Source organism: Rattus norvegicus, chromosome 2 (assembly GCF_036323735.1).
Source record: "Rattus norvegicus strain BN/NHsdMcwi chromosome 2, GRCr8, whole genome shotgun sequence".
In the NCBI taxonomy this organism is placed as follows: domain Eukaryota; kingdom Metazoa; phylum Chordata; class Mammalia; order Rodentia; family Muridae; genus Rattus; species Rattus norvegicus.
In genome coordinates, this window is record NC_086020.1 from 73,247,827 (window position 1) to 73,274,311 (window position 26,485).

At 36.3% G+C, this 26,485-nt stretch overlaps 1 protein-coding gene across 2 annotated transcripts in view; it reads left to right on the forward strand.

Annotated features, from left to right (window-relative positions):
- The window catches only part of Cdh12 (cadherin 12), a 1,234,181-nt gene that overhangs the window by 1,045,968 nt on the left and 161,728 nt on the right, over positions 1-26,485 (forward strand). For both annotated transcript variants that reach the window (XM_017591412.3, NM_001427475.1), the window contains one exon: positions 24,764-24,883. In XM_017591412.3, the coding sequence (XP_017446901.1) occupies positions 24,764-24,883 (120 nt within the window). The remainder of the gene's footprint in view (positions 1-24,763; positions 24,884-26,485) is intronic.

Consider the following 26,485-nt stretch of genomic DNA (forward strand, 5'->3'; position numbering starts at 1 on the left):
CCCCAGCCCTGGCAAATTTCTTTTTAATCTTATTCACCAATGATCCAAGTTAAAGGAAATCATATAACTGAGAAACATAAGTAAATGTCAAAACTGAGGGTCTTCTGTTTTCTTTTGTTGGTTTGTTTTCTCAGTGTCACACGGTAATCACCATCCATAACAGCATGGCTACAGGATTCTCTAAACTTTAGAGACTAAAGGGAAATGTCACATTCTAGGAAACATAAAATAACACCCCTCCAAAAAAAACCAAACAAAACCTGCAAACAAACAAAAAATCTCAAAACAAGGAAACAAACAAGGAAACAACCAACCTCCCCCAAAAAAAGCTTATTAGCACAGTAAATGACGTCAGTCAGCTCACAAAAATGTCTGTTAGTATACTCAGAAGCTGTATGTCAATCCACAATCTTTGATTATTGAACACACTTAAGCATTATCACTTATATCATTTCAACTTTTTCATAACACTGACTCCACAAAGAGAAAAATCTTATGATTGTCCATACCCTTATTAGAAGTAGTAAGAATTTCAAGGGGAATTTTATCTGAAGACTAAGAATTTATCTATACTGAACTAAAAATGCAATGTTTCACATCAGCCTAATATAACTTCCTCAGGAGATTTGGGACATTTCTAACAAAATTCAGACTTGTACCCAGCAGTTGAAATTAAATGTGACTCTACTTATTTTCAAAGTTTTTTCTTGTTCTTCTTATTCCCTTTCCTGTCTTCTGTCCTTCCTTCTTAAAGTTTGTATTAATCCAGCCACATACTCGGACCTATGTTCCCAAATAATTAATAAGATGAATTTGTCAAGGAAGGTTAAGCAAAAATAGAAACCCTAACCATGGAGTATTGATTTGCTCAGAGAAAGCTTTTGTTGTTTCACTTGGAGAGTAATTCAGCTACTTTTACCATAGCCACATTTGATGACCATATCAAAATATTGACCTACGCTGTTTAGTTTGCTGACAAGCATTTAAAAGTATTTATTGTGAAAAGAAACAACAGAAAAGGAGACAAAGCATTAATTGTGTTTTCTTCATTTCTAGCATCAATAAACTGCAACACTGTTTCTCATTGTATCCCTGCTGAGGGAGAGAGGTTTTGTCTTAGAATGGAGAGAGGAAAGGGTTTTGGTTTTGAATGCAAGAATTCTGTATCATCTCATTGTTACAGTACAGATGAAAAGATATAATTCAACAGTTTGTGTTGATATATAAAATAAAAATTACAAAACTGGTGCCTTATGGCTCAACAATTCTGAGACTATCAAGAGTAGAACATGAATATTTTTTTATGTAATTTTCCCAAGAGAGGTAAGATCGAAAATTTCCTTGCTTGTAAATTAACTTAGGGATGGATGAAGTGTAATGAACTATATTATTAAATATTCAGTATATCTTTTTCTAGACACTAAATATCCTAATTCTATTTTATATGAAATGCTACAATAATTATCCAAATAATGATATCTTATATTTCATAGACTAATATTAACTACAATTATAATACATGAAAATTCAACTCAGTTTAGAACACGTAGATGTTTCTTTCAGAAAAATATACTAGGTAATAGACTAAGTAATATCTGAACTTATCCTACACAATAGTTATGATTATCTACACAACATTCTGTCAAACCATCATGGTGTTTGAATATATTCAATGAAAATAAAATCACGTATATTAATTATATGAAGTAGTAGTGCTGTAAACCTGTTTATTTCTAAAATTCTTAAAGTTTTAATTTTTATATTTTTTGAGATGTGGTAGTTACATTTTCACCCATGGGCTATATTTCATTGTTTTAAATTTTATTTTTGAAATATAATGAATTGAACATTGAAATATGATTAAATAAGTGTCCTGCTCTTTTTCCTCACTTGAACCTCTACCAAACACCCTCCACCGATTCTTCTCTATAATTCCTTAGCTGAACAGCTTCTTTTTCTTTGTTATTGTTTTAAACACAAACACATGTTTATGTATATATGTGCATGTTTCCTATGTATAAATTTACATGTTATATCTTCATCTGTAGGAATACACTGTCAACCATGAGAGACATCCACAGGCTATATCTGTAACCTATTTTGTTTCTGGAGCCACTTGGAATATTGTGACCAACCGTTCAAGAGGAGGTCAATCATGAACTGTACTAGAGGTTTTGTTGCTGTGTTATATTGTTAACGCAAATGTCTTAACTTTCTTTAAGATTGCCTTAATTTGTGTGTGTGTGTGTGTGTGTGTGTGTGTGTGTACGTGCGTGTGTGGGTGTGCGTGTATGTGTCTATCTATCTAACACACACATACACACCAAAAACAAAACAAAACAAAAACAAAAACAACAACAAAAACAAAAAACAAAACCCTGCTAGGTCTGCTTATGGTTGACAACTCTACATCTAAAAGCCAATAAGGGGACTTATCCGAGGGAGAGTTGAATTGTTGAATTATTCTTCTTGCAACAGTAATTCACTACCTATATTTCTGTATTTAGAAGTATGAACTCCATGAAAAATCCTCCTTGAACATCAACATGTTCATTTATATCAAAAATTGTTCTGATCTTGTTCATATAGCCATTTCTAGGAAATATTGCTTCACTTCTGGCTACTCTGGCTTTTTCCATGATTTTAAACCATCTTGTATAATACTCCCTTAGCCATAGAAGCAAAACTATGATGTAGCTTCTCCATAATGTATACTTACATCTGTCAATTTGGAAAATAGTCTAAGCACTTAAACAAAGAGTTCACAATAGAAAAAAATGAATGATACCATGATATACCTAATATGTGTCCATCGTCTTTGGCAATTAGAGAAAGGCACATTAAATTTTTTGATATCTCATAACAGAATGGCAAAGATCAAGAAAACTACTGACATCAAATATGGACTATATTAGACAAAGAGAAACACTTATTCCTTGTTGGTTCAGCCACACCAGAACTTAATATGGAAGATAACTGAAAAACACTAAAAGTAAATTTATTGCATGACCCACATCTTGGCATATGCCTCCAGGGCTTGGGATCCTTCACAATAGATTCTTGCTCAATAATGTTTACTGCTGCCCATTCATAGTATCCGGGAAATAGAAACAATCTAAATGCCATCAGCAAATGAATAGATGAGTAAAACGTATACCTACATAATGGAATACTATTCAGCTCTAAAAGAATAATGAAATGTGCTAATAGATGGATGATCTGCAAGAGAATATATTGTGTGAAGTAACACAGACCACAAAAGACAAACAAGCACTGCACGTTCTCTCTCATTGATAGTTTTGTATTTTAGTGCAATTAGATAAGAAAAAAACATTTTTATATTTATCCTCACTTACAAATGAATGGAAAGTGACATTTAATAATGTACATATATCGTTTCTCCAAAGAATGCATTCATAGCCACTCAACCTGTAAAAATATGCCTTAGTGAAATAAGACATCTCCAAATGATGCAAATTTTATAAAAGGAGAAAATTTGAAATTATTCAAATTTGAAATTATTCAAATTTTCCGAGTAAAACAGAATAGTAAAGACACATGAGAAAAGTGCCAATGAAACTGTTTCTTAACTAAAACAGCTTACAGTAATTCTTAAGTTCTTAGTCTAAATTTCTCCTCAATTATTACATCAAATATCAAATATCAAATATTGGCTTTTCACATTCATTACACCAAACGAATTGTCAAGAGTTTAGTTTAAAGCAGTCATTGAAAAATTCATCAATAAGGTAGATGAATGATAGATACTGTATTAGGGAAATTGGGGGAGTTAGGGATCCATGCATGTATATGAAAATTATCTTAAAAACTGAAATGCAGCAAGCATGTGAGGCCTGAAAAAGAAATATGTGTTGGAGGCTAGATATATGGCTTAGGGATTAAGAAAACTTTTCAAAGCTTTGAGCAGAAGCAGTAGCCAATGAGGTTTATCTGAGGCGTGACTATTGCTAATTGATAGAAAACTTTTCTGTTTTTCCATTCAAACCTCAGTTCGATTCCAAACACCTGGCTCTTGCAGCTGTGATTTCAACTTGCAAGACCCTGATACCTTATTGTCTCTACAGGTACCTATAAACCAGACATGCAAACAGACACACACACACACACACACACACACACACACACACAGAGAGAGAGAGAGAGAGAGAGAGAGAGAGAGAGAGAGAGAGAGAGAGAGAATGGGGGGATGTAGAGGGAGACAGAGACAGATAGAGAGAGACAGGGAGACAGGGAGACAGAGACAGAGGCAATGAGATAGAGAGTGGGAGAGAGAGAGAGGGAGAGAGAGAGAGAGAGAGAGAGAGAGAGAGAGAGAGAGAGAGAGAGAGAGAAAGCGAGCTAGACAGACAGAGACTTTAAGAAAGAAAATAAATTGTGTATCAAATGGTCTTTCTGCACTGTGTTTACTTTGTATAAAGAAAAAATACATAGTTGTAGATTACTCTTCAGAGAATTGAGGCATTTAACTATAAATCATTTTAATTTTCTTTCAGCATTTCCTGCCTTACAGAATCTTTGTATTTTCTTTAGTTAGTCAAATATAGTTGTAAGGGGAAGTGTCCCAGACTACAACTGATATGTTATGTAATTCTGTAGACAATAAATGTCAGACACCTGGGTGGGGGAATTTACATGCTAAAAATAAACAGCTTTGGTTATTGATGCCCACACAAAGTGCTTTCAGTAAAGGAAGTCATTATCTACCATTTATATTGGTAAACACCAGTACTAGTGTTGCCTTTATAGACAAGGCTACTTAAATATCAACCAGAAAGAGCAGAGAAAATGAGGAAAGCAAAACTATAGTTTAAGGTGTCTGGAATTCAAAAAAAAAATGAAGGAAGGGTGTATCTTTCTGGCTTTGCTGAACAGTAAATGTATTAATGCTGTGAGAATCCTTCTTACTGAGGTCAGACACGTGGTATACATCGGGGAAAAAAAGCTTCATATATTAAAACAGCTAACAGAGTTTAGTTTCAAAAATTTATCTGAGAGACACAGCCAGAATACAGCAAATACATAGGCGAAAAAAAAAAAAAAAAGGGGGGTTGGGGATTTAGCTCAGTGGTAGAGCGTTTGCCTAGCAAGCGGAAGGCCCTGGGTTCGGTCCCCAGCTCCGAAAAAAAGAAAAAAGAAAAAAAAATTTATGTGTGATATATTTATAAACTCAAGCTCTGCAAAGGCAACGCTGGCTTCTCTCCGACTATAGTTCTGGTCAGAGCAGTAGTGATCTGTAAGGGAGGTGGGGAGAGACAATCCTGATGCCTCCTGATCTGAACTGTAATGGACCCCTGCAGTCAGCTAGGTACGAGATCTCCCTTCTTCCATGGAGCTCTTCACTATGGTTACCAGTTTTTCAAAGAAAAAATAAAGTTATTATGCAAATTTTACTTCAGAAAAAGAAACAAAAAAATACTTTTATGACCTAATGTTATTTTCTGAAAAACTCTAGGCAGTTGAATTATTCCCTTTTACTTGATTGAAGACTTTCTACATAATAAAATATTGAATAGTTATGAAGATGTCCATGTCAAATTTTCCTAATTTAACCCATAATAACAATATTTAGTCTATATCATTTTTGCCATAAATATATAATCAGATATATTTTTTCTATTCAACCTACTGGGCATTTGTTTAAAATGTATTGAACCACTACTACGAATCCATTTCCTTATGAAGGAATATATATATTGTGAAATTACTTATAATGATACAACTATCAGATGAACTAGTGGGTTGTCAGTAACAGTTGGTTTTTAAAAAATCATTTATATCCTAGTAAGAGCACCAGTGGAAGGGGAAGCCCTGGGTCCTGCTAAGACTGAACCCCTAGTGAACTAGATTGTTGGGGGGAGGGCGGCAAGGGGGGGAGGATGGGGAGGGGAACACCCATAAAGAAGGGGAGGGGGGAGGGGGATGTTTGCCCGGAAACCGGGAAAGGGAATAACACTCGAAATGTATATAAGAAATACTTAAGTTAATAAAAAAAAAGAATTAAAAAAAATCATTTAGTTTATAAAATACCACAGGTTGTGTTTTGAATGGGAAATGTCTTTTATAAACTTGTGCTTGAAAACGTGCTTGTTAGCTGATGGTGCTCTATGAACATTTTCTGTAACGTGGAGGAAAGAAATGCTTACTGGAGGAAGTGGGTCATTTGGGGACAGTCCTTTAGGTTGTACAACATTGAGTTCATTTCCTGTCCACTTTCTGCTTCTTGAGTAAGGATTTGATAGAAACAGACTTCTGCCAACCTGCTTTCTACACATTCTGCCAGATTGTCTCTGCCATCATGGGATCATCACCTTAAACTGTAATCTAGTATTCACCTTTTCTTTTTATAAAAGATAAAATTTTCATAGATTTATACAATGTAGTTTAATCATATATACATCTAATTTTTTCCTATGTTTCTTCTTGACCCCCTCTATACTCCTGTCTTTGTCTTATACAACCCACTAAAAAAGGTGCAATACCTCCACAACACTGGAATTGTGTGTGTGTGTGTGTGTGTGTGTGTGTGTGTGTGTGTGTGTGTGTGTTGGTGATTGAACACAGATCATCATGATTGCACGGTGAGAATTTTCTGGACTGATCCATTCCCTAGCCCATTGTCAAACATGTCAATATCAGTTGCTCAAAAAGATTTCACTTTTTTTTTTACCAGACATGTTTGTCTTTATATTAACTTACACAATAAACACATAGAAGTTAGTTAACAATGCCAAAGTCCACAGTGTTTCTTGGTTGTGTCATTGTGTCATGAAGAAAACAAAGCAGTATCAATTTCTTACATCCCCTAACAGATAGGAGGGAAATGCAGTAGAAAGTGAGACCTGGTATTAAGCTACTCTTACCATGTAGAACTCAACTTCTAGAGGAAGAGATATGGAGACCCATCTGAAAAGTAGGTATATAAAGACCTTCTTTTACCTCTCCGTGGCAGGATGCATCAATAATAAAACTATATAGCACTCTCTTTATTTTACTGAGACAATAGAGGGTAGTTGGCCAAACATGCATGTGGGAGTATAAAGAAAGACAGAGGCAGCAAAGATCCCTTGAGAGAACACTGAGGACAAAGCAGGATTGATATTTTATAAGGAGAGTGTATATAACCACCTATATACATAGAACATTATCTCCTAGCAGAAGTCCTCATAGACTGGATTTTACAATTTTTACACCTAGTCACAAAAATTAGGATCTAAACAATAGCAACACCAGCAGACACCCAAATATGGATGGGGAGGACATCCAAGACTCCAATACAAATGAAGAGCCATCAGCGATTCAGCCCTTCATCATTTTTGTCCTTCCTTGAAAATAGATTTCTTTTTTTTTTAATTTTTTTTAACTTGAGTATTTCTTATATACATTTCGAGAGTTATGCCCTTTCCCGGTTTCCCAGCAAACATCCCCCTCCCCCTCCTTTTCTTTATGGGTGTTCCCCTCCCCATCCTCCCCCCATTGCCGCCCTCCCCCCAACAATCTAGTTCACTGGGGGTTCAGTCTTAGCAGGACCCAGGGCTTCCCCTTCCACTGGTGCTCTTACTAGGATATTCATTGCTACCTATGAGGTCAGAGTCCAGGGTCAGTCCATGTATAGTCTTTAGGTAGTGTCTTAGTCCATGGAAGCTCTGGTTGCTTGGCATTGTTGTACATATGGGGTATCCAGCCCCTTCAAGCTCTTCCAACTCTTTCTCTGATTCCTTCAACGGGAGTCCTATTCTCAATTCAGTGGTTTGCTGCTGGCATACTCCTCTGTGTTTACTGTATTCTGGCTGTGTCTCTCGGGAGAGATCTACATCCGGCTCCTGTCGGTCTGCACTTCTTTGTTTCATCCATCTTGTCTAATTGGATGGCTGTATATGTATGGGCCACATGTGGGGCAGGCTCTGAATGGGTGTTCCTTCTGTGTCTGTTTCCTGCCAAGGGTATTCTTGTTCCCCTTTTAAAGAAGGAGTGAAGCTTTCACATTTTGATCATCTGTCTTGAGTTTCATTTGTTCTAGGCATCTAGGGTAATTCAAGCATTTGGGCTAATAGCCACTTATCAATGAGTGCGTACCATGTGTGTTTTTCTGTGAATGGGTTACCTCACTCAGGATGATATTTTCCAGTTCTGACCATTTGCCTACGAATTTCATAAAGTCATTGTTTTTGAGAGCTGAGTAATATTCAATTGTGTAGATGTACCACATTTTCTGTATCCATTCCTCTGTTGAAGGGCATCTGGGTTCTTTCCAGCTTCTCGCTATTATAAGTAAGGCTGCGATGAACATAGTGGAGCACATGAATTTTTAATATTTGGGGCATCTTTTGGGTATATGCCCAAGAGAGGTATAGCTGAATCATCAGGCAGTTCAATGTCCAATTTTCTGAGGAACCTCCAGACAGATTTCCAGAATGGTTGTACCAGTCTGCAATCCCACCAACAATGGAGAACTGTTCCTCTTTCTCCGCATCCTCGTCAGCATTTGGTGTCACCTGAGATTTTGATCTTAGCCGTTCTCACTGGTGTGAGGTGAAATCTCAGGGTTGTTTTGATTTGGATTTCCCTTATGACTAAAGATGTTGAACATTTCTTTAGGTGTTTCTCAGCCATTCGGCATTCCTCAGCTGTGAATTTTTATTTAGCTCTGAACCCCATTTTTTAATAGGGTTATTTGTCTCCCTGCGGCCTAACTTCTTGAGTTCTTTGTATATTTTGGATATAAGGCCTCTATCTGTTGTAGGTTTGGTAAAGATCTTTTCCCATTCTGTTGGTTGCCGTTTTGTCCTAACCAAAGTGTGGGATTTTTTATGAGATGCCATTTGTCGATTCTTGATCTTAGAGCATAAGCCATTGGTGTTTTGTTCAGGAAATTTTTTCCAATGCCCATGTGTTCCAGATGCTTCCCTAGTTTTTCTTCTATTGGTTTGAGTGTATCTGGTATGATGTGGAGGTCCTTGATCCACTTGGACTTAAGCTTTATACAGGGTGATAAGCATGGATCGATCTGCATTCTTCTACATGTTGACCTCCAGTTGAACCAGCACCATTTGCTGAAAATGCTATCTTTTTTCCATTGGATGGTTTTGGCTCCTTTGTCAAAAATCAAGTGCCCATAGGTGTGTGGGTTCATTTCTGGGTGTTCAATTCTGTTCCATTGGTCTATCTGTCTGTCTCTGTACCAATACAATGCAGTTTTTATCACTATTGCTCTTTAATACTGCTTGAGTTCAGGGATAGTGATTCCCCCTGAAGTTCTTTTATTGTTGAGGATAGTTTTAGCTATCCTGGGTTTTTTGTTATTCCAGATGAATTTGCAAATTGTTCTGTCTACTCTTTGAAGAATTGGATTGGTATTTTGATGGGGATTGCATTGAATCAGTAGATCGCTTTTGGTAAAATGGCCATTTTTATTATATTAATCCTGCCAATCCATGAGCATGGGAGATCTTTCCATCTTCTGAGGACTTCTTCAATTTCTTTCTTCAGATTCTTGAAGTTCTTATTGTACAAATCTTTTACTTGCTTAGTTAAAGTCACACCGAGGTACTTTATATTATTTGGGTCTCTTATGAAGGGTGTCGTTTCCCTAATTTCTTTCTCGGCTTATTTCTCTTTTGTGTACAGGAAGGCTACGGATTTATTTGAGTTAATTTTATACCCAGCCACTTTGCTGAAGTTGTTTATCAGCTTTAGTAGTTCTCTGGTGGAACTTTTGGGATCACTTAAATATACTATCATATCATCTGCAAATAGTGATATTTTGACTTCTTCTTTTCCGATCTGTATCCCCTTGACCTCCTTTTGTTCTCTGATTGCTCTGACTAGAAATTCAAGAACTATATTGAATAAGTAGGGAGAGAGTAGGCAGCGTTGTTTAGTCCCTGATTTTAGTGGGATTGCTTCAAGTTTCTCTCCATTTAGTTTAATGTTAGCAACTGGTTTGCTGTATATGGCTTTTACTATGTTTAGGTATGGGCCTTGAATTCCTATTCTTTCCAGGACTTTTATCATGAACGGGTGTTGAATTTTGTCAATGCTTTCTCAGCATCTAATGAAATGATCATGTGGTTTTGTTCTTTCAGTTTGTTTATATAATGGATCACGTTGATGGTTTTCAGTATATTAAAACATCCCTGCATGCCTGGGATGAAGCCTACTTGATCATGGTGGATGATTGTTTTGATGTGCTCTTGGATTCGGTTTGCCAGAATTTTATGGAGTATTTTTGCGTCGATATTCATAAGGGAAATTGGTCTGAAGTTCTCTTTCTTTGTTGTGTCTTTGTGTGGTTTAGGTATAAGAGTAATTGTGGCTTCATAGAAGGAATTCGGTAGTGCTCCATCTGTTTCAATTTTGTGGAATAGTTTGGATAATATTGGTATGAGGTCTTCTATGAAGGTCTGATAGAGTTCTGCACTAAACCCGTCTGGACCTGAGCTCTTTTTGGTTGGGAGACCTTTAATGACTGCTTCTATTTCCTTAGGAGTTATGGGGTTGATTAACTGGTTTATCTGTTACTGATTTAACTTCGGTACCTGGTATCTGTCTAGGAAATTGTCCATTTCCTGCAGATTTTCAAGTTTTGTTGAATATAGGCTTTTATAGTAAGATCTCATGATTTTTTTGAATATCCTCTGAATCTGTAGTTATGTCTCCCTTTTGATTTCTGATTTTGTTAATTTGGATACACTCTCTGTGTCCTCTCGTTAGTCTGGCTAAGGATTTATCTATCTTGTTGATTTTCTCAAAGAACCAACTTTTGGTTCTGTTGATTCTTTCTATGGTCCTTTTTGTTTCTACTTGGTTGATTTTAGCTCTGAGTTTGATTATTTCCTGCCTTCTACTCCTCCTGGGTGTATTTGCTTCTTTTTGTTCTAGAGATTTTAGGTGTGCTGTCAAGCTGCTGACATATGCTCTTTCCTGTTTCTTTCTGCAGGCACTCAGCGCTATGAGTTTTCCTCTTAGCACAGCTTTCATTGTGTCCCATAAGTTTGGGTATGTTGTACTTTCATTTTCATTAAATTCTAAAAAGTCTTTAATTTCTTTCTTTATTTCTTCTTTTACCAGGTTATCTTTGAGTAGAGCATTGTTCAATTTCCACGTATATGTGGGCATTCTTCCCTTATTGTTATTGAAGACCAGTTTTAGGCCGTGGTGGTCTGATAGCACGCGTGGGATTATTTGTATCTTTCTGTACCTGTTGAGGCCCGTTTTTTGACCAATTATATGGTCAATTTTGGAGAAAGCACCATGAGGAGTTGAGAAGAAGGTATATCCTTTTGCTTTAGGGTAGAATGTTCTATAAATATCTGTTAAGTCCATTTGGCTCATGACTTCTCTTAGTCTGTCTACGTCTCTGTTTAATTTCTGTTTCCATTATCTGTCCATTGATGAGAGTGGGGTGTTGAAGTCTCTTACTATTATTGTGTGAGGTGCAATGTGTGTTTTGAGCTTTAGTAAGGTTTCTTTTACGTACGTAGGTGCCCTTGTATTTGGGGCATAGATATTTAGAATTGAGAGTTCGTCTTGGTGGTTTTTTCCTTTGATGAATACGAAGTGTCCTTCCTTATCTTTTTTGATGAATTTTCGTTGAAAATTGATTTTATTTGATATTAGAATGGCTACTCCAGCTTGCTTCTTCTGACCATTTGCTTGGAAAGTTGTTTTCCAGCCTTTCACTCTGAGGTAGTGTCTGTCTTTGTCTCTGAGGTGTGTTTCCTGTAGGCAGCAGAATGCAGCGTCCTAGTTTCGTATCCATTTTGTTAATCTATGTCTTTTTATTGGGGATTTGAGGCCATTGATGTTGAGAGATATTAAGGAATAGTGATTATTGCTTCCTGTTATATTCATATTTGGATGTGAGGTTATGTTTGTGTGCTTTCATTCTCTTTGTTTTTTTGCCAAGACGATTAGTTTCTTGCTTCTTCTAGGGTATAGCTTGCCTCCTTATGTTGGGCTTTACCAATTACTATCCTTTGTAGTGCTGGATTTGTAGAAAGATACTGTGTAAATTTGGTTTTGTCATGGAATATCTTGGTTTCTCCATCTATGTTAATTGAGAGTTTTGCAGGATACAGTAACCTGGGCAGGCATTTGTGTTCTCTTAGTGTCTGTATGACATCTGTCCAGAATCTTCTTGCTTTCATAGTTTCTGCCGAAAATCTGGTGTAATTCTGATAGGTCTGCCTTTATATGTTACTTGAACTTTTTCCCTTACTGCTTTTAATATTCTTTCTTTATTTTGTGTGTTTGGTGTTTTGACTATTATGTGACGGGAGGTGTTTCTTTTCTGGTCCAATCTATTTGGAGTTCTGTAGGCTTCTTTTATGCCTATGGGTACCTCAGTTTTCAGGTTAGGGAAGTTTTCTTCTATGATTTTGTTGAAGATATTTACTGGTCCTTTGATCTGGGAGTCTTCACTCTCTTCTATACCTATTATCCTTAGGTTTGATCTTCTCATTGAGTCCTGGATTTCCTGTATGTTTTGGACCAGTAGCTTTTTCCGCTTTACATTATCTTTGACAGTTGAGTCAATGATTTCTATGGAATCTTCTGCTCCTGAGATTCTCTCTTCCATCTCTTGTATTCTGTTGGTGAAGCTCGTATGTACAGCTCCTTGTCTCTTCTTTTGGTTTTCTATATCCAGGGTTGTTTCCTTGTGTTCTTTCTTGATTGCTTCTCTTTCCATTTTTAATTCCTTCAACTGTTTGATTGTGTTTTCCTGGAATTTTTTCAGGGATTTTCGTGATTCCTCTCTATGGGCTTCTACTTGTTTATTTATGATTTCCTGGAATTCTTTCAGGGATTTTTGTGACTCCTCTCTATGGGCTTCTTGTTGCTTATTTATGATTTCCTGGAATTCTTTCAGGGATTTTTGCGATTCCTCTCTGTAGGCTTCTACTTGTTCTCTAAGGGAGTTCTTCACGTCTTTCTTGAAGTCCTCCAGCATCCTGATCAAATATGATTTTGAAACTAGATCTTGCTTTTCTGGTTTGTTTGGATATTCTGTGTTTGGTTTGGTGGGAGAATTGGTCTCCGATGGTGCCATGTAGTCTTGGTTTCTGTTGTTTGGATTCCTGCGCTTGCCTCTCGCCATCAGATTACCTCTAGTGTTACTTTGTTCTTCTATTTCTGACAGTGGCTAGACTGTCCTATAAGCCTGTGTGTCAGGAGTGCTGTAGACCTGTTTTCCTGTTTTCTTTCAGCCAGTTATGGGGACAGAGTGTTCTGCTTTCGGGTGTGTAGTTTTTCCTATCTACAGGCCTTCAGCTGTTCCTGTGGGCCTGTGTCTGGTGTTCACCAGGCAGGTCACTTGCAGCAGAAAAGTTGGTCTTACCTGTGGTCCTGAGGCTCAAGTTTGCTCGTGGGGTGCTGCCTACGAGCTCTCCTCGGTGGCAGCAACCAGGAAGATCTGCGCCACCCTTTCTGGGAGCCTCCGTGCACCAGGGTTCCAGATGGTGTTTGGTGTTTTCCTCTGGCGTCAGAGATGTGTGCAGAGTGCAGTCTCTTCTGGTTTCTCAGGCATGTCTGCCTCTCTGTAGGTTTAGCTCTCCCTCCCATGGGATTTGGGTGCATAGAACTGTTTATCCGGTCTGACTCTTCAGGTTCTGGTGGTGTCTCAGGCGCAGGGGTCCTGCTGCTCCTGGGCCCTCCCCCACGGGAATCCAGAGGCCGTATACAGTTTCCTCTTGGGCCAGGGATGTGAGCAGGGGTGTGCAGTGTTGTTGGTCTCTTCTGCTCTGCAGCCTCAGCAGTGCCCACCTGACCAGGCAGTGAGGTCTCTCTCCCATGGGGTTTGGGAGCAGAGATCTGCTGCGGGCTGGGATCTGCGGGTTTGGGACTCCTGGTACACACAGGAAGTTCCAGGTCCTAGAGGAATTTTGGCTCTGTGTGTCCTGAGTTCACCAGGCAGGTCTCTTATAGCAGAAAAGTTGGTCTTACCTGTGGTCCTGAGGCTCAAGTTTGCTTGTGGGGTGCTGCCTAAAAGCTCTCCGCGGTGGCAGCAACCAGGAAGATCTGCTGAAAATAGATTTCTTTCTTATAATATGTCCTGATTGTAGTTTTTCTCCTTTAATTCCTCTCAGTTCCTCTGTAGCTTCCTCAGTTTGGATGAATACTCCTTTTGCATTTCCTTAAATAATAAAGACATCTAAGAAATAACAATAAATTAAAATATCATTAAAAAACAAACAAGACAGAATAAGACAAAAACTAACAGAAAAACAATTCAAAGACAAAACACAAAAACCACGTATAGACAACATACATGGCTACACACAGAGGAATCTCATTAACTCACAAATCTACAAGCCTTAATATATACAAAGTGCACCTAATGAAACTGTAAGGGAAAAAGGAGGAGGAGGAAGAGAGGAGGTGAAGGAAGAGGAGGAGGAAGAGGAGGAGGAAGAGGAGGAGGAGGAGGAGGAAGAGGAGGAGGAGGAAGGGAAATGAAGAGGAAGGGGGAGGAGGAGGACAGTAAAAGAAGAAAGAAAGTGGTACTGACCCAATATTATGAGACATTAAATTTACCAAGCTATCATTGAGTTCTTTTTCTTATGTTCATCTATTACTCTCCATGGGCAAAGTCTTAAGAGAAGTTTGTTTCCTCACTTACAGAAGAGATTCTAATTTTTCAATTATAAGTTGATATCAATTGGAGATAGCTTCTGGGTTAGTGACTGGAGCATGTGTCCACTTCTCCTTTAGGCTCTAGGATCGACCCCATCTGGCAGAGATATGTGCAGGCTTTGTAAACTATACTGTGGTTCCTGTGAGTCTAAGTGGGTTTTGGTCCACTGTTTATAGAACCTCATTTCCTTGATACTCTCGTTCCCCTGTGGTTATTACACTCCTTCTAAGTTCTCTTCCCCAGAGATCCCTGAGTCTGAGGACAGGGATTTGATAAAGACATTCCATTTAATGCTGAGTGCTTCAGAGATTCTCCATGAATTTGCTGACTATGGTCATTTGTATTTTTTTCTGATATAATGTATAAGGAAGCTCCTCTTATTGTGGCTGAGCAAAAAGATTTGATATATTATTATAGCAGAATTTAATAAGGAGCTTTATGACTTCTAATTAAGGGAGAATACATCTTAAATGCAAGAACTCCCTGAAAAGTTATCTAACACAAGTGGTCAGCCCTAAACATCTATACATATGAACAGCATTAAATGGGTCTTCCAGGTATTTACACAAACACACACACACACACACACACACACACACACACACACATACACACACAGACACACGATAAAACAAAGGAGATCATTAATTTGAGAAAGGGAAGAACATGAGTGAATTTTAAGGATAGAAAGAGAATGGTGAGGAAAGAAATGAAACCATTCACCTATATGTTTTCAAACAAATTAAATGAAAAGATAAAAGACAAGTGTGGCTGAGGTTTATGGATTAGTAATAAAGAGGGTTGATAGGCACAATTTTGAATATTATTATAACCCTATAAAGAAGCTGAAAAACAAGTCTTTACTAAGTATTTACTAAGTACTGAAGAATAGTGATGAAAGCCTTAGTAATACGTTTCCAGTGAGAAAGCCTCAGTGTGCATCTAATAATGGCTAAGAACCTTTTAAAGTACAATCAAAGTTTCTCTTAAGGTATTTAACTTGAATTATCACAAGTGAAACAACATGAAATTAAGACACAGATCTGATTTTGATACTTGGGCACTCCTATGAATAAGACTGTATACTTAGCCATATACAGAAAGAGAAAGACAAAATCTAGGACACATGAAACTTCTAAATTCATAGAGGAGTAAAGAACCCTTGAAAGAAGACTAGTTGATTATCAGAGAAGTAAGTGGGAGCCAAGAGTAAATGATGTTGACAAAGCCATTAATGGACACAAATTATAGAAAGAGATTTGTATCAAGAAATTAAATGCCATCAAGAAAACAGGCAAACATAAGAAATGCCACTCTTTCTTGGGAGAAGAGTTTAGTTTAGCAGAATCAGAATTAGAAAACTAAAGGAAAAGGTTTCTTGACCTAAAATTGTCCACGGGAGATACTGGACTCAAAGAAGACTAATACTCCAATTAAGGTAAACTCTGATGGAGGCACACTGTGATAATGTAGCTGAGTGTGATGAAAATCTAATTCTTCCAGGGGCAGTGGAGATAGAGGGAAGAGAATTCAGCCTGAGTCCAAAGAGCAAACCAATACAAGCTGAAGAGTAATCCTGCAGATTTCATTTTTCTCGTTATCCTTTATGAAACTCATTGTTTTCCAGTGAGGCACTCAGATGATTACTAACCTGAGATTAAGTGCAAAACTCTGTGGGATTAAGAGAGGAAGAGAGAGAGAGAGAGAGAGAGAGAGAGAGAGAGAGAGAGAGAGAGAGAGAGAGATTGACTAGAAGATTTATGGAGATCTTGGAGTGCAAATTTCTTGCTACTAACAGTGTTCATGGCTGTTCATATTGCCTTAGAAGGTTTTAAGTAGTGATATGTGAAAAAAGTCGCATGTCTAAAAGGTGCATCTGTAGTAATATTTAATATGAAAAAATTGAGTTATTTTTTGACACACACTGGAGACTTTGTCCTTTTGTTATCAAGCTGAAGAAATGTTAGAATAATTTTTCATGAAATTTACTTTGCATGAGTTATTATGCACAGTCATTTTCCCATGAATTAATTTATGCTGGACTTCTTGGAGGTGTTTATTACTTATTCCTCCTTCATGCAGCTGATGTGACCAAAAGTAAGATTTCAATGACTTGCCAAAAATTTGTCATCTGTAAGTAACAGAAAATCTCATGTCCTGAATAACACATGACACAGGACTTATAGCCATAAATCATCACAGTGGCTAAAAGATGAAAATTAAGATTTAATCAAGAACATTCATTTTATTTCTGTAGCTTCTTGCGTGTATTTCTCTAGCTATATATGCCCAAAGTGTTCATAGAAATGTGTCATCTTCTGCCCTCTGCAAGCTAGTACTCATAGCACAGGAGCCTTTCCTAGCAGGTCCTAGCAAACATCCTCATGTTTTACTAATGTGAAATATTATACAGACACAAGTCCTAAACAATGAATGTCAGCCAGGAGAAGAACAAGAGGCATTATGTTAATTTATACTTGAACCAATTGATTTCACCAGATTGAATTTGGGGAAGATATTAATGTATGAATTCATATATGAGCAGTTTACAATATTAGGTAAAGTTCATGTTGAGGATATAAATTTATCTGTGAAAATTACATTATCATTTCAGTAAAGCTTCGGGTATAAATTTGTCTATGAAAATTACATTATTATTTTAGTAATGATTGAAAGATGACAAACGTATTTAATTAAAGGCTTATAGAATTCAGAATTTTTGACTTTGGTTCATACACACACATATATACTGTCAATTATGCATACATATTAAATAATAATTTAGCTACTCATAACTGAACAGGGTGAAGAATAGATGATAGATGACTGACAGATGAATACCAAGAATACTATATTTGACATTTGTCATGATTAAATAATCAACCAAAAAATTATGTTACATATGTTCGCAGTTATTAAATGAATTCTAAATTATCATGTAGTGTAGTTCATGGCAATTTCTTTAAATATGATTTAATTAAAAGTAATTGCAGCTCTCTATTAAGAATATGATGCCACAAAGGAAATAAATACAAAATCCTTTGGATTCTCAGCGTTACTGAGTAAATGTGTTTGGATTCACACATTACATTGTAATTTCTGTGAGTTTTCTGGGAGTATCTGTAAAAATACTTTCAAGCGGTATTAGGTGTAAAAGAGGCAGCATTGTACTATCACCGTACATTGGAGTTCAGTGAGCTCTTGTGGGAAGCATTTCCATTTGCATTGGTATTCATGGAATAAAGTTCTTGGCATAAAGATATGAGATGAAGTGCTCATAAAAATGGATTCACTTATCCATCAATGTAATCTTGGATCAAGAGGTGTAAATATGTATAGTCTAAAATATTTACTTCAAAAGTAGTAAGAAATTTTACAACCTTAAAGTGCTTTTGAGTCCTTGGATCGAATAAAGAATTATGAGTTTGATGTCAAACCATAAATGGTGCTGAGAATATTCTGGAGCCAAGATAAGTTTTATCAGGGTGAGAAGGAAAGAAAAGAAAGACTGTTACAATTCTCTGATCCCAGAATTGTAGTCCAAGAAGACATTATTAACACTCTGGGGGGATGAAATGGCAGATGTTTTTGTTAGTCTAACTTAAGAGTTCTAATTATCCCAGGCATATTTAATCAAGGTACAAATTCTCTAGTATCTTTTTTTCAAAAGGATTTTATTTATTTTTATTTATATGAAAACACTGTATCTGTCTTCACACACACCAGAAGAGGGCATCAGATTCAATTACAGATGGTTGTGAGCCACCATGTGGTTTCTGAGAATTGAAATCAGGACCTCTGGGTTCTTAACAGCTGAGCCATCTCTCCAGCCCCTTTAGCATCTTTAAAAGCCTGGTTTCTTCCTGTACTCAGTGCTCAGGGAAAGTTCTTGAAATGAAAGACAGAAAGATTGCAAGGTCCAGAGGACCAGGAAAGTCAACTATGAGACTATGTTATATAGCTCTTTACAGGAAACAGCACCCATGAAACCTCAACAACATGGCTGCCTAAATAAGACTTGAAGAATAATAAAAGAAAACCTTGACATTTCAATGTAAATGGGGAGAATCCAATGGTGGAATTTCATGCTGAGATGAAGAGCTACAGATGAACACTAGCTATAGAGAGTGCGATAATTAGTCTTCCACAGGCATAATCCCCCTTATTGATTATCTAACTCTGAGGACTTAGTCCTGGAAAGAGATAGATTCATGAAACATGTTTATCCATCTATATGTACATCTAACAACAAATAGCTATTGATTTGGGGAGAGAGAAGATCTGACAGGGGAGGAGTAAAGGTAAGGGAGGGATAGTGAAGTGATAGTAAATGTATCAACTTTAGGACAGGGATGGTGATACATCCAGAAGTTCTCTCACTGTTCAGGATTGTTTGGACTATCCGAGTTTATGTTTGTTTGTTTCATCTTTCTTTGTTGTGTTTGTTTGTCCATATGAAGTTGTGAATTGTTTTTTCAAGATCTGTGAATAATTGTGTTAGAATTATGATGGGGATTGCAATGAACCTGTAGATGGCTTTTGGTAAGATGTCGATTTTCACTATTTTAATCCTACTGATACATGGGCATGGGAGATCCTGATACCTTTCTCAATTTCTTTCTTCAAAGACTTGAAGTTCTTCTCACACAGGCTTTTTCTTGCTTCGTTAGAGATACACTGAGGTATTTTATGTTAATTTTGGATCTTGTAAAGAGTACCATTTCCATAATTTCTTTTTCAAACCCTTTATCATTTGTTTAAAAGAGGGCTATTGGAATCTGAGTCAATTTTTTTGATCCAGTCACTTTGCTGAAGGTGTTTATCAGCTATCATATTTATCTGGTAGAATTTTTGGGGTCACTTATGTTTACTATCATATCATCTATGAATAGTGGTACTTTGACATCCTCCTTTCTAGTTTGTAGTCACTTGATATTTTTTAGTGGTCTCATTGCTCTAGCCAGGACTTCAAGTACTACACTGAATAGACAAGGAAAGTGTGGTCAGCCTTGTCTTGTCCCTGATTTTAACTTTCCATTTAATTTGATGTTGACTGTTGGATTGCTGTGTATTGACTTTATTGTGTTTGGTATGTCCCTTATATCCCTGCTTTCTTCAAGATTTATATCATGAAGAAGTGTTAGAGTTATTTAGCTTTCATGAATATGTAGGCTTTCTGTAGTTTCTGCTTTTGTTGATGTCCAACTTTAAACCATGGTGATCTGTTAAGGTGCATGTGATTATTTCAATCTTCCTTTATCTGTTGAGGTTTGCTTCATGACAAATTATATGGTCAGTTTAGAGAAGGTTCCATGACGCACTGAGAAGAAGGTATATTCTTTGGTGGTTTGGATGAAATGAACTATAGAAATCTGTTAAATCCATTTGAATCATAACCTCTGTTAGTTTTGTTATTTCTCTGTTTGGTTTATGTCTCAATGATCTAGCTATTCATCAGGGTAAGGTGCTCCAGTCAGTCTCCTGCTATTAATGTGTGTTGTTTGATGTATGATTTAAGCTTTAGTACTGTTTCTTTTAGGAATATAGCCGTCCTTGCATTTGGGGTAAAGATGTTCAGAATTAAGATGTCTTCTTGGGAGATTCTCTCCTTTGATCACTGTGAAGCGTTCTTCTCTTTATATTTTGATTAAATTTGATTGAAAGTCTATCTTTAGATATTAGAATGACTACAAGTCAAATCTTGAATCCAAACTGATGATCTGAGTTCTGTTTGCTATTCTATGATATTTCTCTGTCCATATTCTGCTTGCTTTTGTGTTTGTGGGCATGTGTGTGTGTCTAACTATCTGTCTGTCCCTCAGCTCCAAGCAGTTCTCTCTTTTTATCTTAAAAAAATTTCTCTGGATAGCTCATCTCCTGCAGAGCACTTTTCCCCAGTCTTTTACATATCAATCCAGTCATTTACTCCAGGGTTTCCTTTTGATTATCTTATAATTCACCATCACAAGTCCCCACCCAATTGATTCTTAGGAGACAAACATACTTTCTTTTCCTAATGTTGCAAAATAAGTCAGAGAACTGTCTGCCTTTGGTAAAGTCCCAGTGTTTAACTAGTTGTGTGGGACCCCACCTTTAAATTACCATTTCTACCACTTCTGGGCCTAGTCTCACTCTATCCCAGGATGACCTTGAACTCAGAAATCTGCGTACCTTTGTATCTTCCTGAAAATCTGGCTCAAAGTGTAGCTGTCTATGTTTCTTTAGATTTGTGAAGCTCCTCATAATGCATATTGCATAGTTGAGAAATTATATATGCTATCCACTCATTTATTTAGAGCTCTTTCCCGTGGGCTTAAGTGCTGTCCTGAAGGTCCCAGTGTTTACCATTTTTCTGAGACACAGCCACATCCTGGACTCCTGGACTCTGGCTGTTTCTAATTATCCTAGAGTCATTAACCCTAACAGGGAGCACATCCCTTGGAGGAATGTGAACATTTGTACACAAAGAAGCCTTATGCCCACAGCAGCCATCAACCCTCTAGAAGGCTCACACCAAAGCCCTGTCACAAGTACCAGAACCACATCAGTCTGTCCTCACCAGGGCCACAGAGGCCTCAGCAAATGATCTTCTGTGATTGTTTTATAGCTACACCAACAAGTTCAAGAAAACCTCTGCTTTGTTACTGTTCTATCCGGATTTACCTATGTGTGGCATAGTTTTTCTCAAAAATCCTCAGAGAAACAGAAAAAATGTATTGATTATCAAAGCATTGAGGACAAGCTTTGACATTTTGGTCGAAGAATACATGGTTTCCGGTAGATTATAGAAACAAATTCAAGATACCTACTGTGAAACATGATGACTATAATTAGCACTGAGCAAGTGTTTTCACATAGCAATGGACCAGAGTAAAAATTCAAGGACTTTGAATAGGTAGCTTAGCCTTGTTTACTTTAGACATATTCAGAATTGTCTCATTTCATTTGCTATGGCTATTAATATCATCATTATATATTTCTACATTTAGAAGCACCTTAAATTTCCAGGGGGCCCTACATAAAGCACATTTTATCTTAAATATACACACAAACAAAACCAACCATATCTTTTGAACCATCACATCTGTACCCACCAATGGGCCATTGTCTTGTGTTTTAACACATGTATTGTGAACAGATAAGAGAGAAAATCAGATGAGACATTCTAGCTAAAGGTACTGTTGAGAAAAAGTAATTTAGTCCATTTCAAATGTTTACTTCTATACTTGTTTTTAAAATAGTTTAGATCAATAATTAAAAAATATACTTAGAGCCAGGGTAAGTGGGTTCTTGCGTTCAAGGCTAGCCTGATTTACGTAGCTAGCTAGAGTATCATGTTGAGAAACTGTCTCAACAAAAAAAAAAATATGAAGAAAGGAATGAGGAAAGAGAGAGAAAGAGAGAGAAAGAGGGAGGGAAGAGAGAGAGAGAGAGAGAGAGAGAGAGAGAAAGAGAGAGAGAAATAAAGAAGAAAGAGAATTGTACACAGGCATCTTGTCTTATTATAGGGAATAAGAAATGTGTGAATACTCATTGCAATAAAAATATTGATAAAATGATGGCTCCTATTGGACATTTTGGCATTCTCTACAATTCACCTATTAAAGGATACTACATCATAATTTTTATCTGTTCATAAAGCTTGAAATTCAAAAAACATCTCAAAAGAAAAATAAAAGACATTGAATTTTAAGTCATTTCTTATTTAAAAAACTGTATAGTTTTTTTTTTACAGTAGATATAGATAGAAGGACGATTTATTTCTTAGTCCTGTCAGTCAACTCTTTGATGTTTGCACGACTTTAAGAGAGAAGGTTACCTGAAGTGGTTTCCAGATACAGAGTTCTGGTTAATATAGCAGTTTGGATCCATGTGGTATTAACTATGTATATGAAATATTTAGTTATAAATTTATTTCTCTATATGAATACATATTTGTGTATATATCATATTATAGATATTTTATTATATATATATATTGCATATCATTAGACATTTCTACAGAGCATAATATGACTGACCTTTTTTCTGTTTCATGAAGATTCTGTCTATCATCAATGTTTAATTTTTATAACTTATGATAACTTGTATACTTTTTTTCCCAATACTTTTTTTCTCCATCTTTATTAACTTGGGTATTTCTTATTTACATTTCGAATGTTATTCCCTTTCCCGGTTTCCAGGCCAACATCCAATATCCCCCTAACCCCTTCTCTATGGGTGTTCCCCTCCCCATCCTCCCCCCATTACCACCCTCCTCCCAACAATGTCGTTCACTGGGGGTTCAGTCTTGGCAGGACCGAGGGCTTCCCCTTCCACTGGTGCTCTTACTAGGCTATTCATTGCTACCTATGCAGTTGGAGGCCAGGGTCAATCCATGTATAGTCTTTGGGTAGTGGCTTAGTCCCTGGAAGCTCTGGTTGGTTGGCATATGGAGTCTCGACCCTTCAAGCTCCTTCAGTCCATACATTTTTATTTTAAACTAAAAATAGTGGTGCTGAGCACAGCATTTCAAAGAGTTAATATAAAAGTGCTTGGGAACTAATTCATATATACTTATAACTTGATTACAGTAAAAATGCCCTGCTGTTCTTAGTATCTTAATCTATGCACAATTCTCAAAAATGAATAAAAGTAAAAATATTTTTGAGAGGTTATAAGGATTTCTTATGCCAAAACTACTTAATTGATTGAGACTAGAGATGAAGAGGCCCTCTGTGCCATTGAACCGTGCAACTATTTGAGACCATTTTTGCTTTCTCTGTGTGTTTAATATTATTTCCTAATTAAAGGCTTCCTAATGCTAATAGGCCATTGTTGATTTGGAAATTGAAGTAGCAAATCACTTAGCAGCCTCTAAACCTTTTAGCTTCTCTATTGATATTTTAATCATGAAATTCAAGCTCCCACAATCAGGAGATGAGCTAATGTAAATGGTAGCCAATGTTTTCTTTGGTATGTAAATCAATACAGATACTGTGAGGCCTTTCAGCTCAATGATCTATGTACTGGAAACAGACATAGCCTTTAAAATGTATTTGAAATATGTTCCCAGTACAACAACTACTGTTGCCTACATTTGAAAATTCACATTTTACATTTTATACACATGCATTCACTATACCCAAAATATAAATTAGTACATAAAGTTCCATACATTAGTGCAGATATGTTGTATTTTATCATAAAATCAAGTTAAATATAATTGTTTTATTCATCTCAAATGCCTGTTATTTTTATATTTTATAAGTTTAATGAAGCTTTCTTCTAGGATTTGAAGTAGAAAGCACACTATTATTTATGATTACTTGTCTCTACAATAGTGTACCAGAACCTCTTGCTTCTGTGTAATTGAAACTCAGTAAGCACTGATAAGTTTTCCTTCCTAAAACATCTCTAAACTTCTTATAATCACTCTTAAATCCGCAACTTTTGTGACATCAGTAGATTCGATGACATATATATCAGTTCATTCGGTATTTATCTTCCTTCATATGGCTTATTCTATGTAACACAATAAATTCTAAGACTTTGTGTTCCTTCAAACACAAGGACTCCAGGATTATACCTAGATTTTTGGTATCACAATATGGAATATACTATTTTCTCTTTTACCATTTATTAGATAATGGTCACTTAGGTTCTTTCCAGTTCTTGACTCACAACAGTAGGACGTTCTTTACTCGAAGGTGTGCATTCCTCTTCAACATGCTATTTTATTTTCTGTGAGTGTGTGCCAATTCACAGCAAACTTACCACAACACAGAGCCCTTTTATGGTTTCATTGTTTTAAAAAACAAAATTTGTAGTTAGAAGGAAATAGTATTAACATTGCCATCAGCGGTTTGAAAGCGTTCTCCTTCTTCATGTCCTTTGCTTATATTTCTTTTCAGTCTTTATGAAAATAACTATTTTCCCTGGATCTAAATCATGCCCCATGTGGCTTGGAGTAGACATTACATAATGTTTTGGTTATGCTGTTTAAGGAATTTTGGGAGCATATGTATTTAAAACATTCATAGAACAAATTACAACGAAATACAAAATCCGAAGAATAACAAATACGACTTTGGAGTCTGTAAAGGTAAATGACATTGTATTATTTTGCAGGTGCATATGTGCTACAGGTCAAGGCCACAGATGCAGATGACCCCACCTATGGAAACAGTGCCAGAGTTGTTTACAGCATCCTTCAGGGGCAGCCTTATTTCTCCATTGATCCCAAAACAGGTAAAGTTTTAATTTGGCCAACATTATCAGCACACACTCATAGATTTAAACTTTAATCCAGGAATCAAGAATTGTCCATTCCAATATAGCAATAGTCAGATAGCCATCATCTGGCAACAGAGTTGTTAATTATATGACTGATGGATAAATATTTTCTTTTACTGAAGTTCATGTAAATATGAATGTCCACAGCACTATTTAAAAGGTCCAAACATCTTAGCTAGGAGTATTTTATCTTATTTTAAAGAATTCGATTTTATACTTTAGTTTACCATTCTAAAAAAGCATATTTTTTTTGTTTCATGTCAGGTTTCTGTGTTGTGTTGAATTTTATTGTTTAAAGGTGAAACCGATGCACCTGTAACCTTTTGTTATTTGCATATGTATTATGAAGAGTTGGTTTTCAAAAATAGAGTAGATATGCTTGCAGTAAGGGAAGCTGAGCATGTGCAAACTTAATATACCAAGAATATTGATTCCTTTAAATTTGTTCTTCTTAGGTACTCCTTTTTCTTTTCTTTCCTCTTTCTTTTCTCTTCTTTTCTTTTCTTTTCTTTTTTTCTTTGTGCATTTGGTGAGCTTGGCTTGTTTTGTTTTGTTTAACAATTTATAAATGAATTTCAGATTTCAAAACTAGCTATAAATAAGAAGCATATTATGGGCTTGAATATATACACATGACCAATTTACATGTTAGCTTCTTTTTATTTATTCAGTCATTCTCTTTTCTTTTCTTTCTGAGGTGAGAGAGATCAGACCTGGGGTCTGTGTTTAGTAAGTCAGCTATTACGATTGAGCAAAGTCTCCAGGCTTTGGTCCTATTTGAATGAAATAAAGTTTCCATTTCAGACTATCTGATCTGAAATGCTGATTTTTCTTAAAAAGACTTAGACAAAATGGATATTACATGTCACAGTTAAAGAGGAACTTCAGAATGACACTTATTAAATCAGTTATCCATTGTATGTTAAAATATATTTCAAAATTAATTAATGCTATTTTATGTGATAGCTTAGTATAATATAAAAATTCTAAACATGCTATATGGAATAAACTTATAATTTAGTAATTGAAATTAAAATCAAATATTTTCACTTTATTCCTGAGATTAAATATAAATGCATTTCTCCTTAGCTTTTCTCCCTCCACATCCTTCCATATAGTTTTCTACACTCTTCTTCAATTTTATTAGCTCCCTTTCTAATAATTTTTATGGTATATATAAGGAAATATGTAAATGCAAATATATTCCTAAGTATAACCAACTCAATCCATATAGTGCTACTTATATGCACGATTTTACGACTGATCATTTGGCAAAGGGCAACCCATTATAGTGCACTTCTTGGGTCAAACTACCTTTTCCTCTCCCACTTTTCCTCTGCTCTTTCTGTAAGGATGAGGACACTTGGGCTTTTTCATATCCATTTTGGCCATTTCCATTGGTATAATCCTTGCTACCCTAGTCAATCACTGTTTGACACTGGTAGGCATTAACCACTTGAGAGCAAGTCAAGTGGTTGCTTCTGTAGGCACAAGTACCTGGGAAGTATCACACGAACATTTTTCACATTAAAAGATCTTTTTCAAGTGATAGTTGAG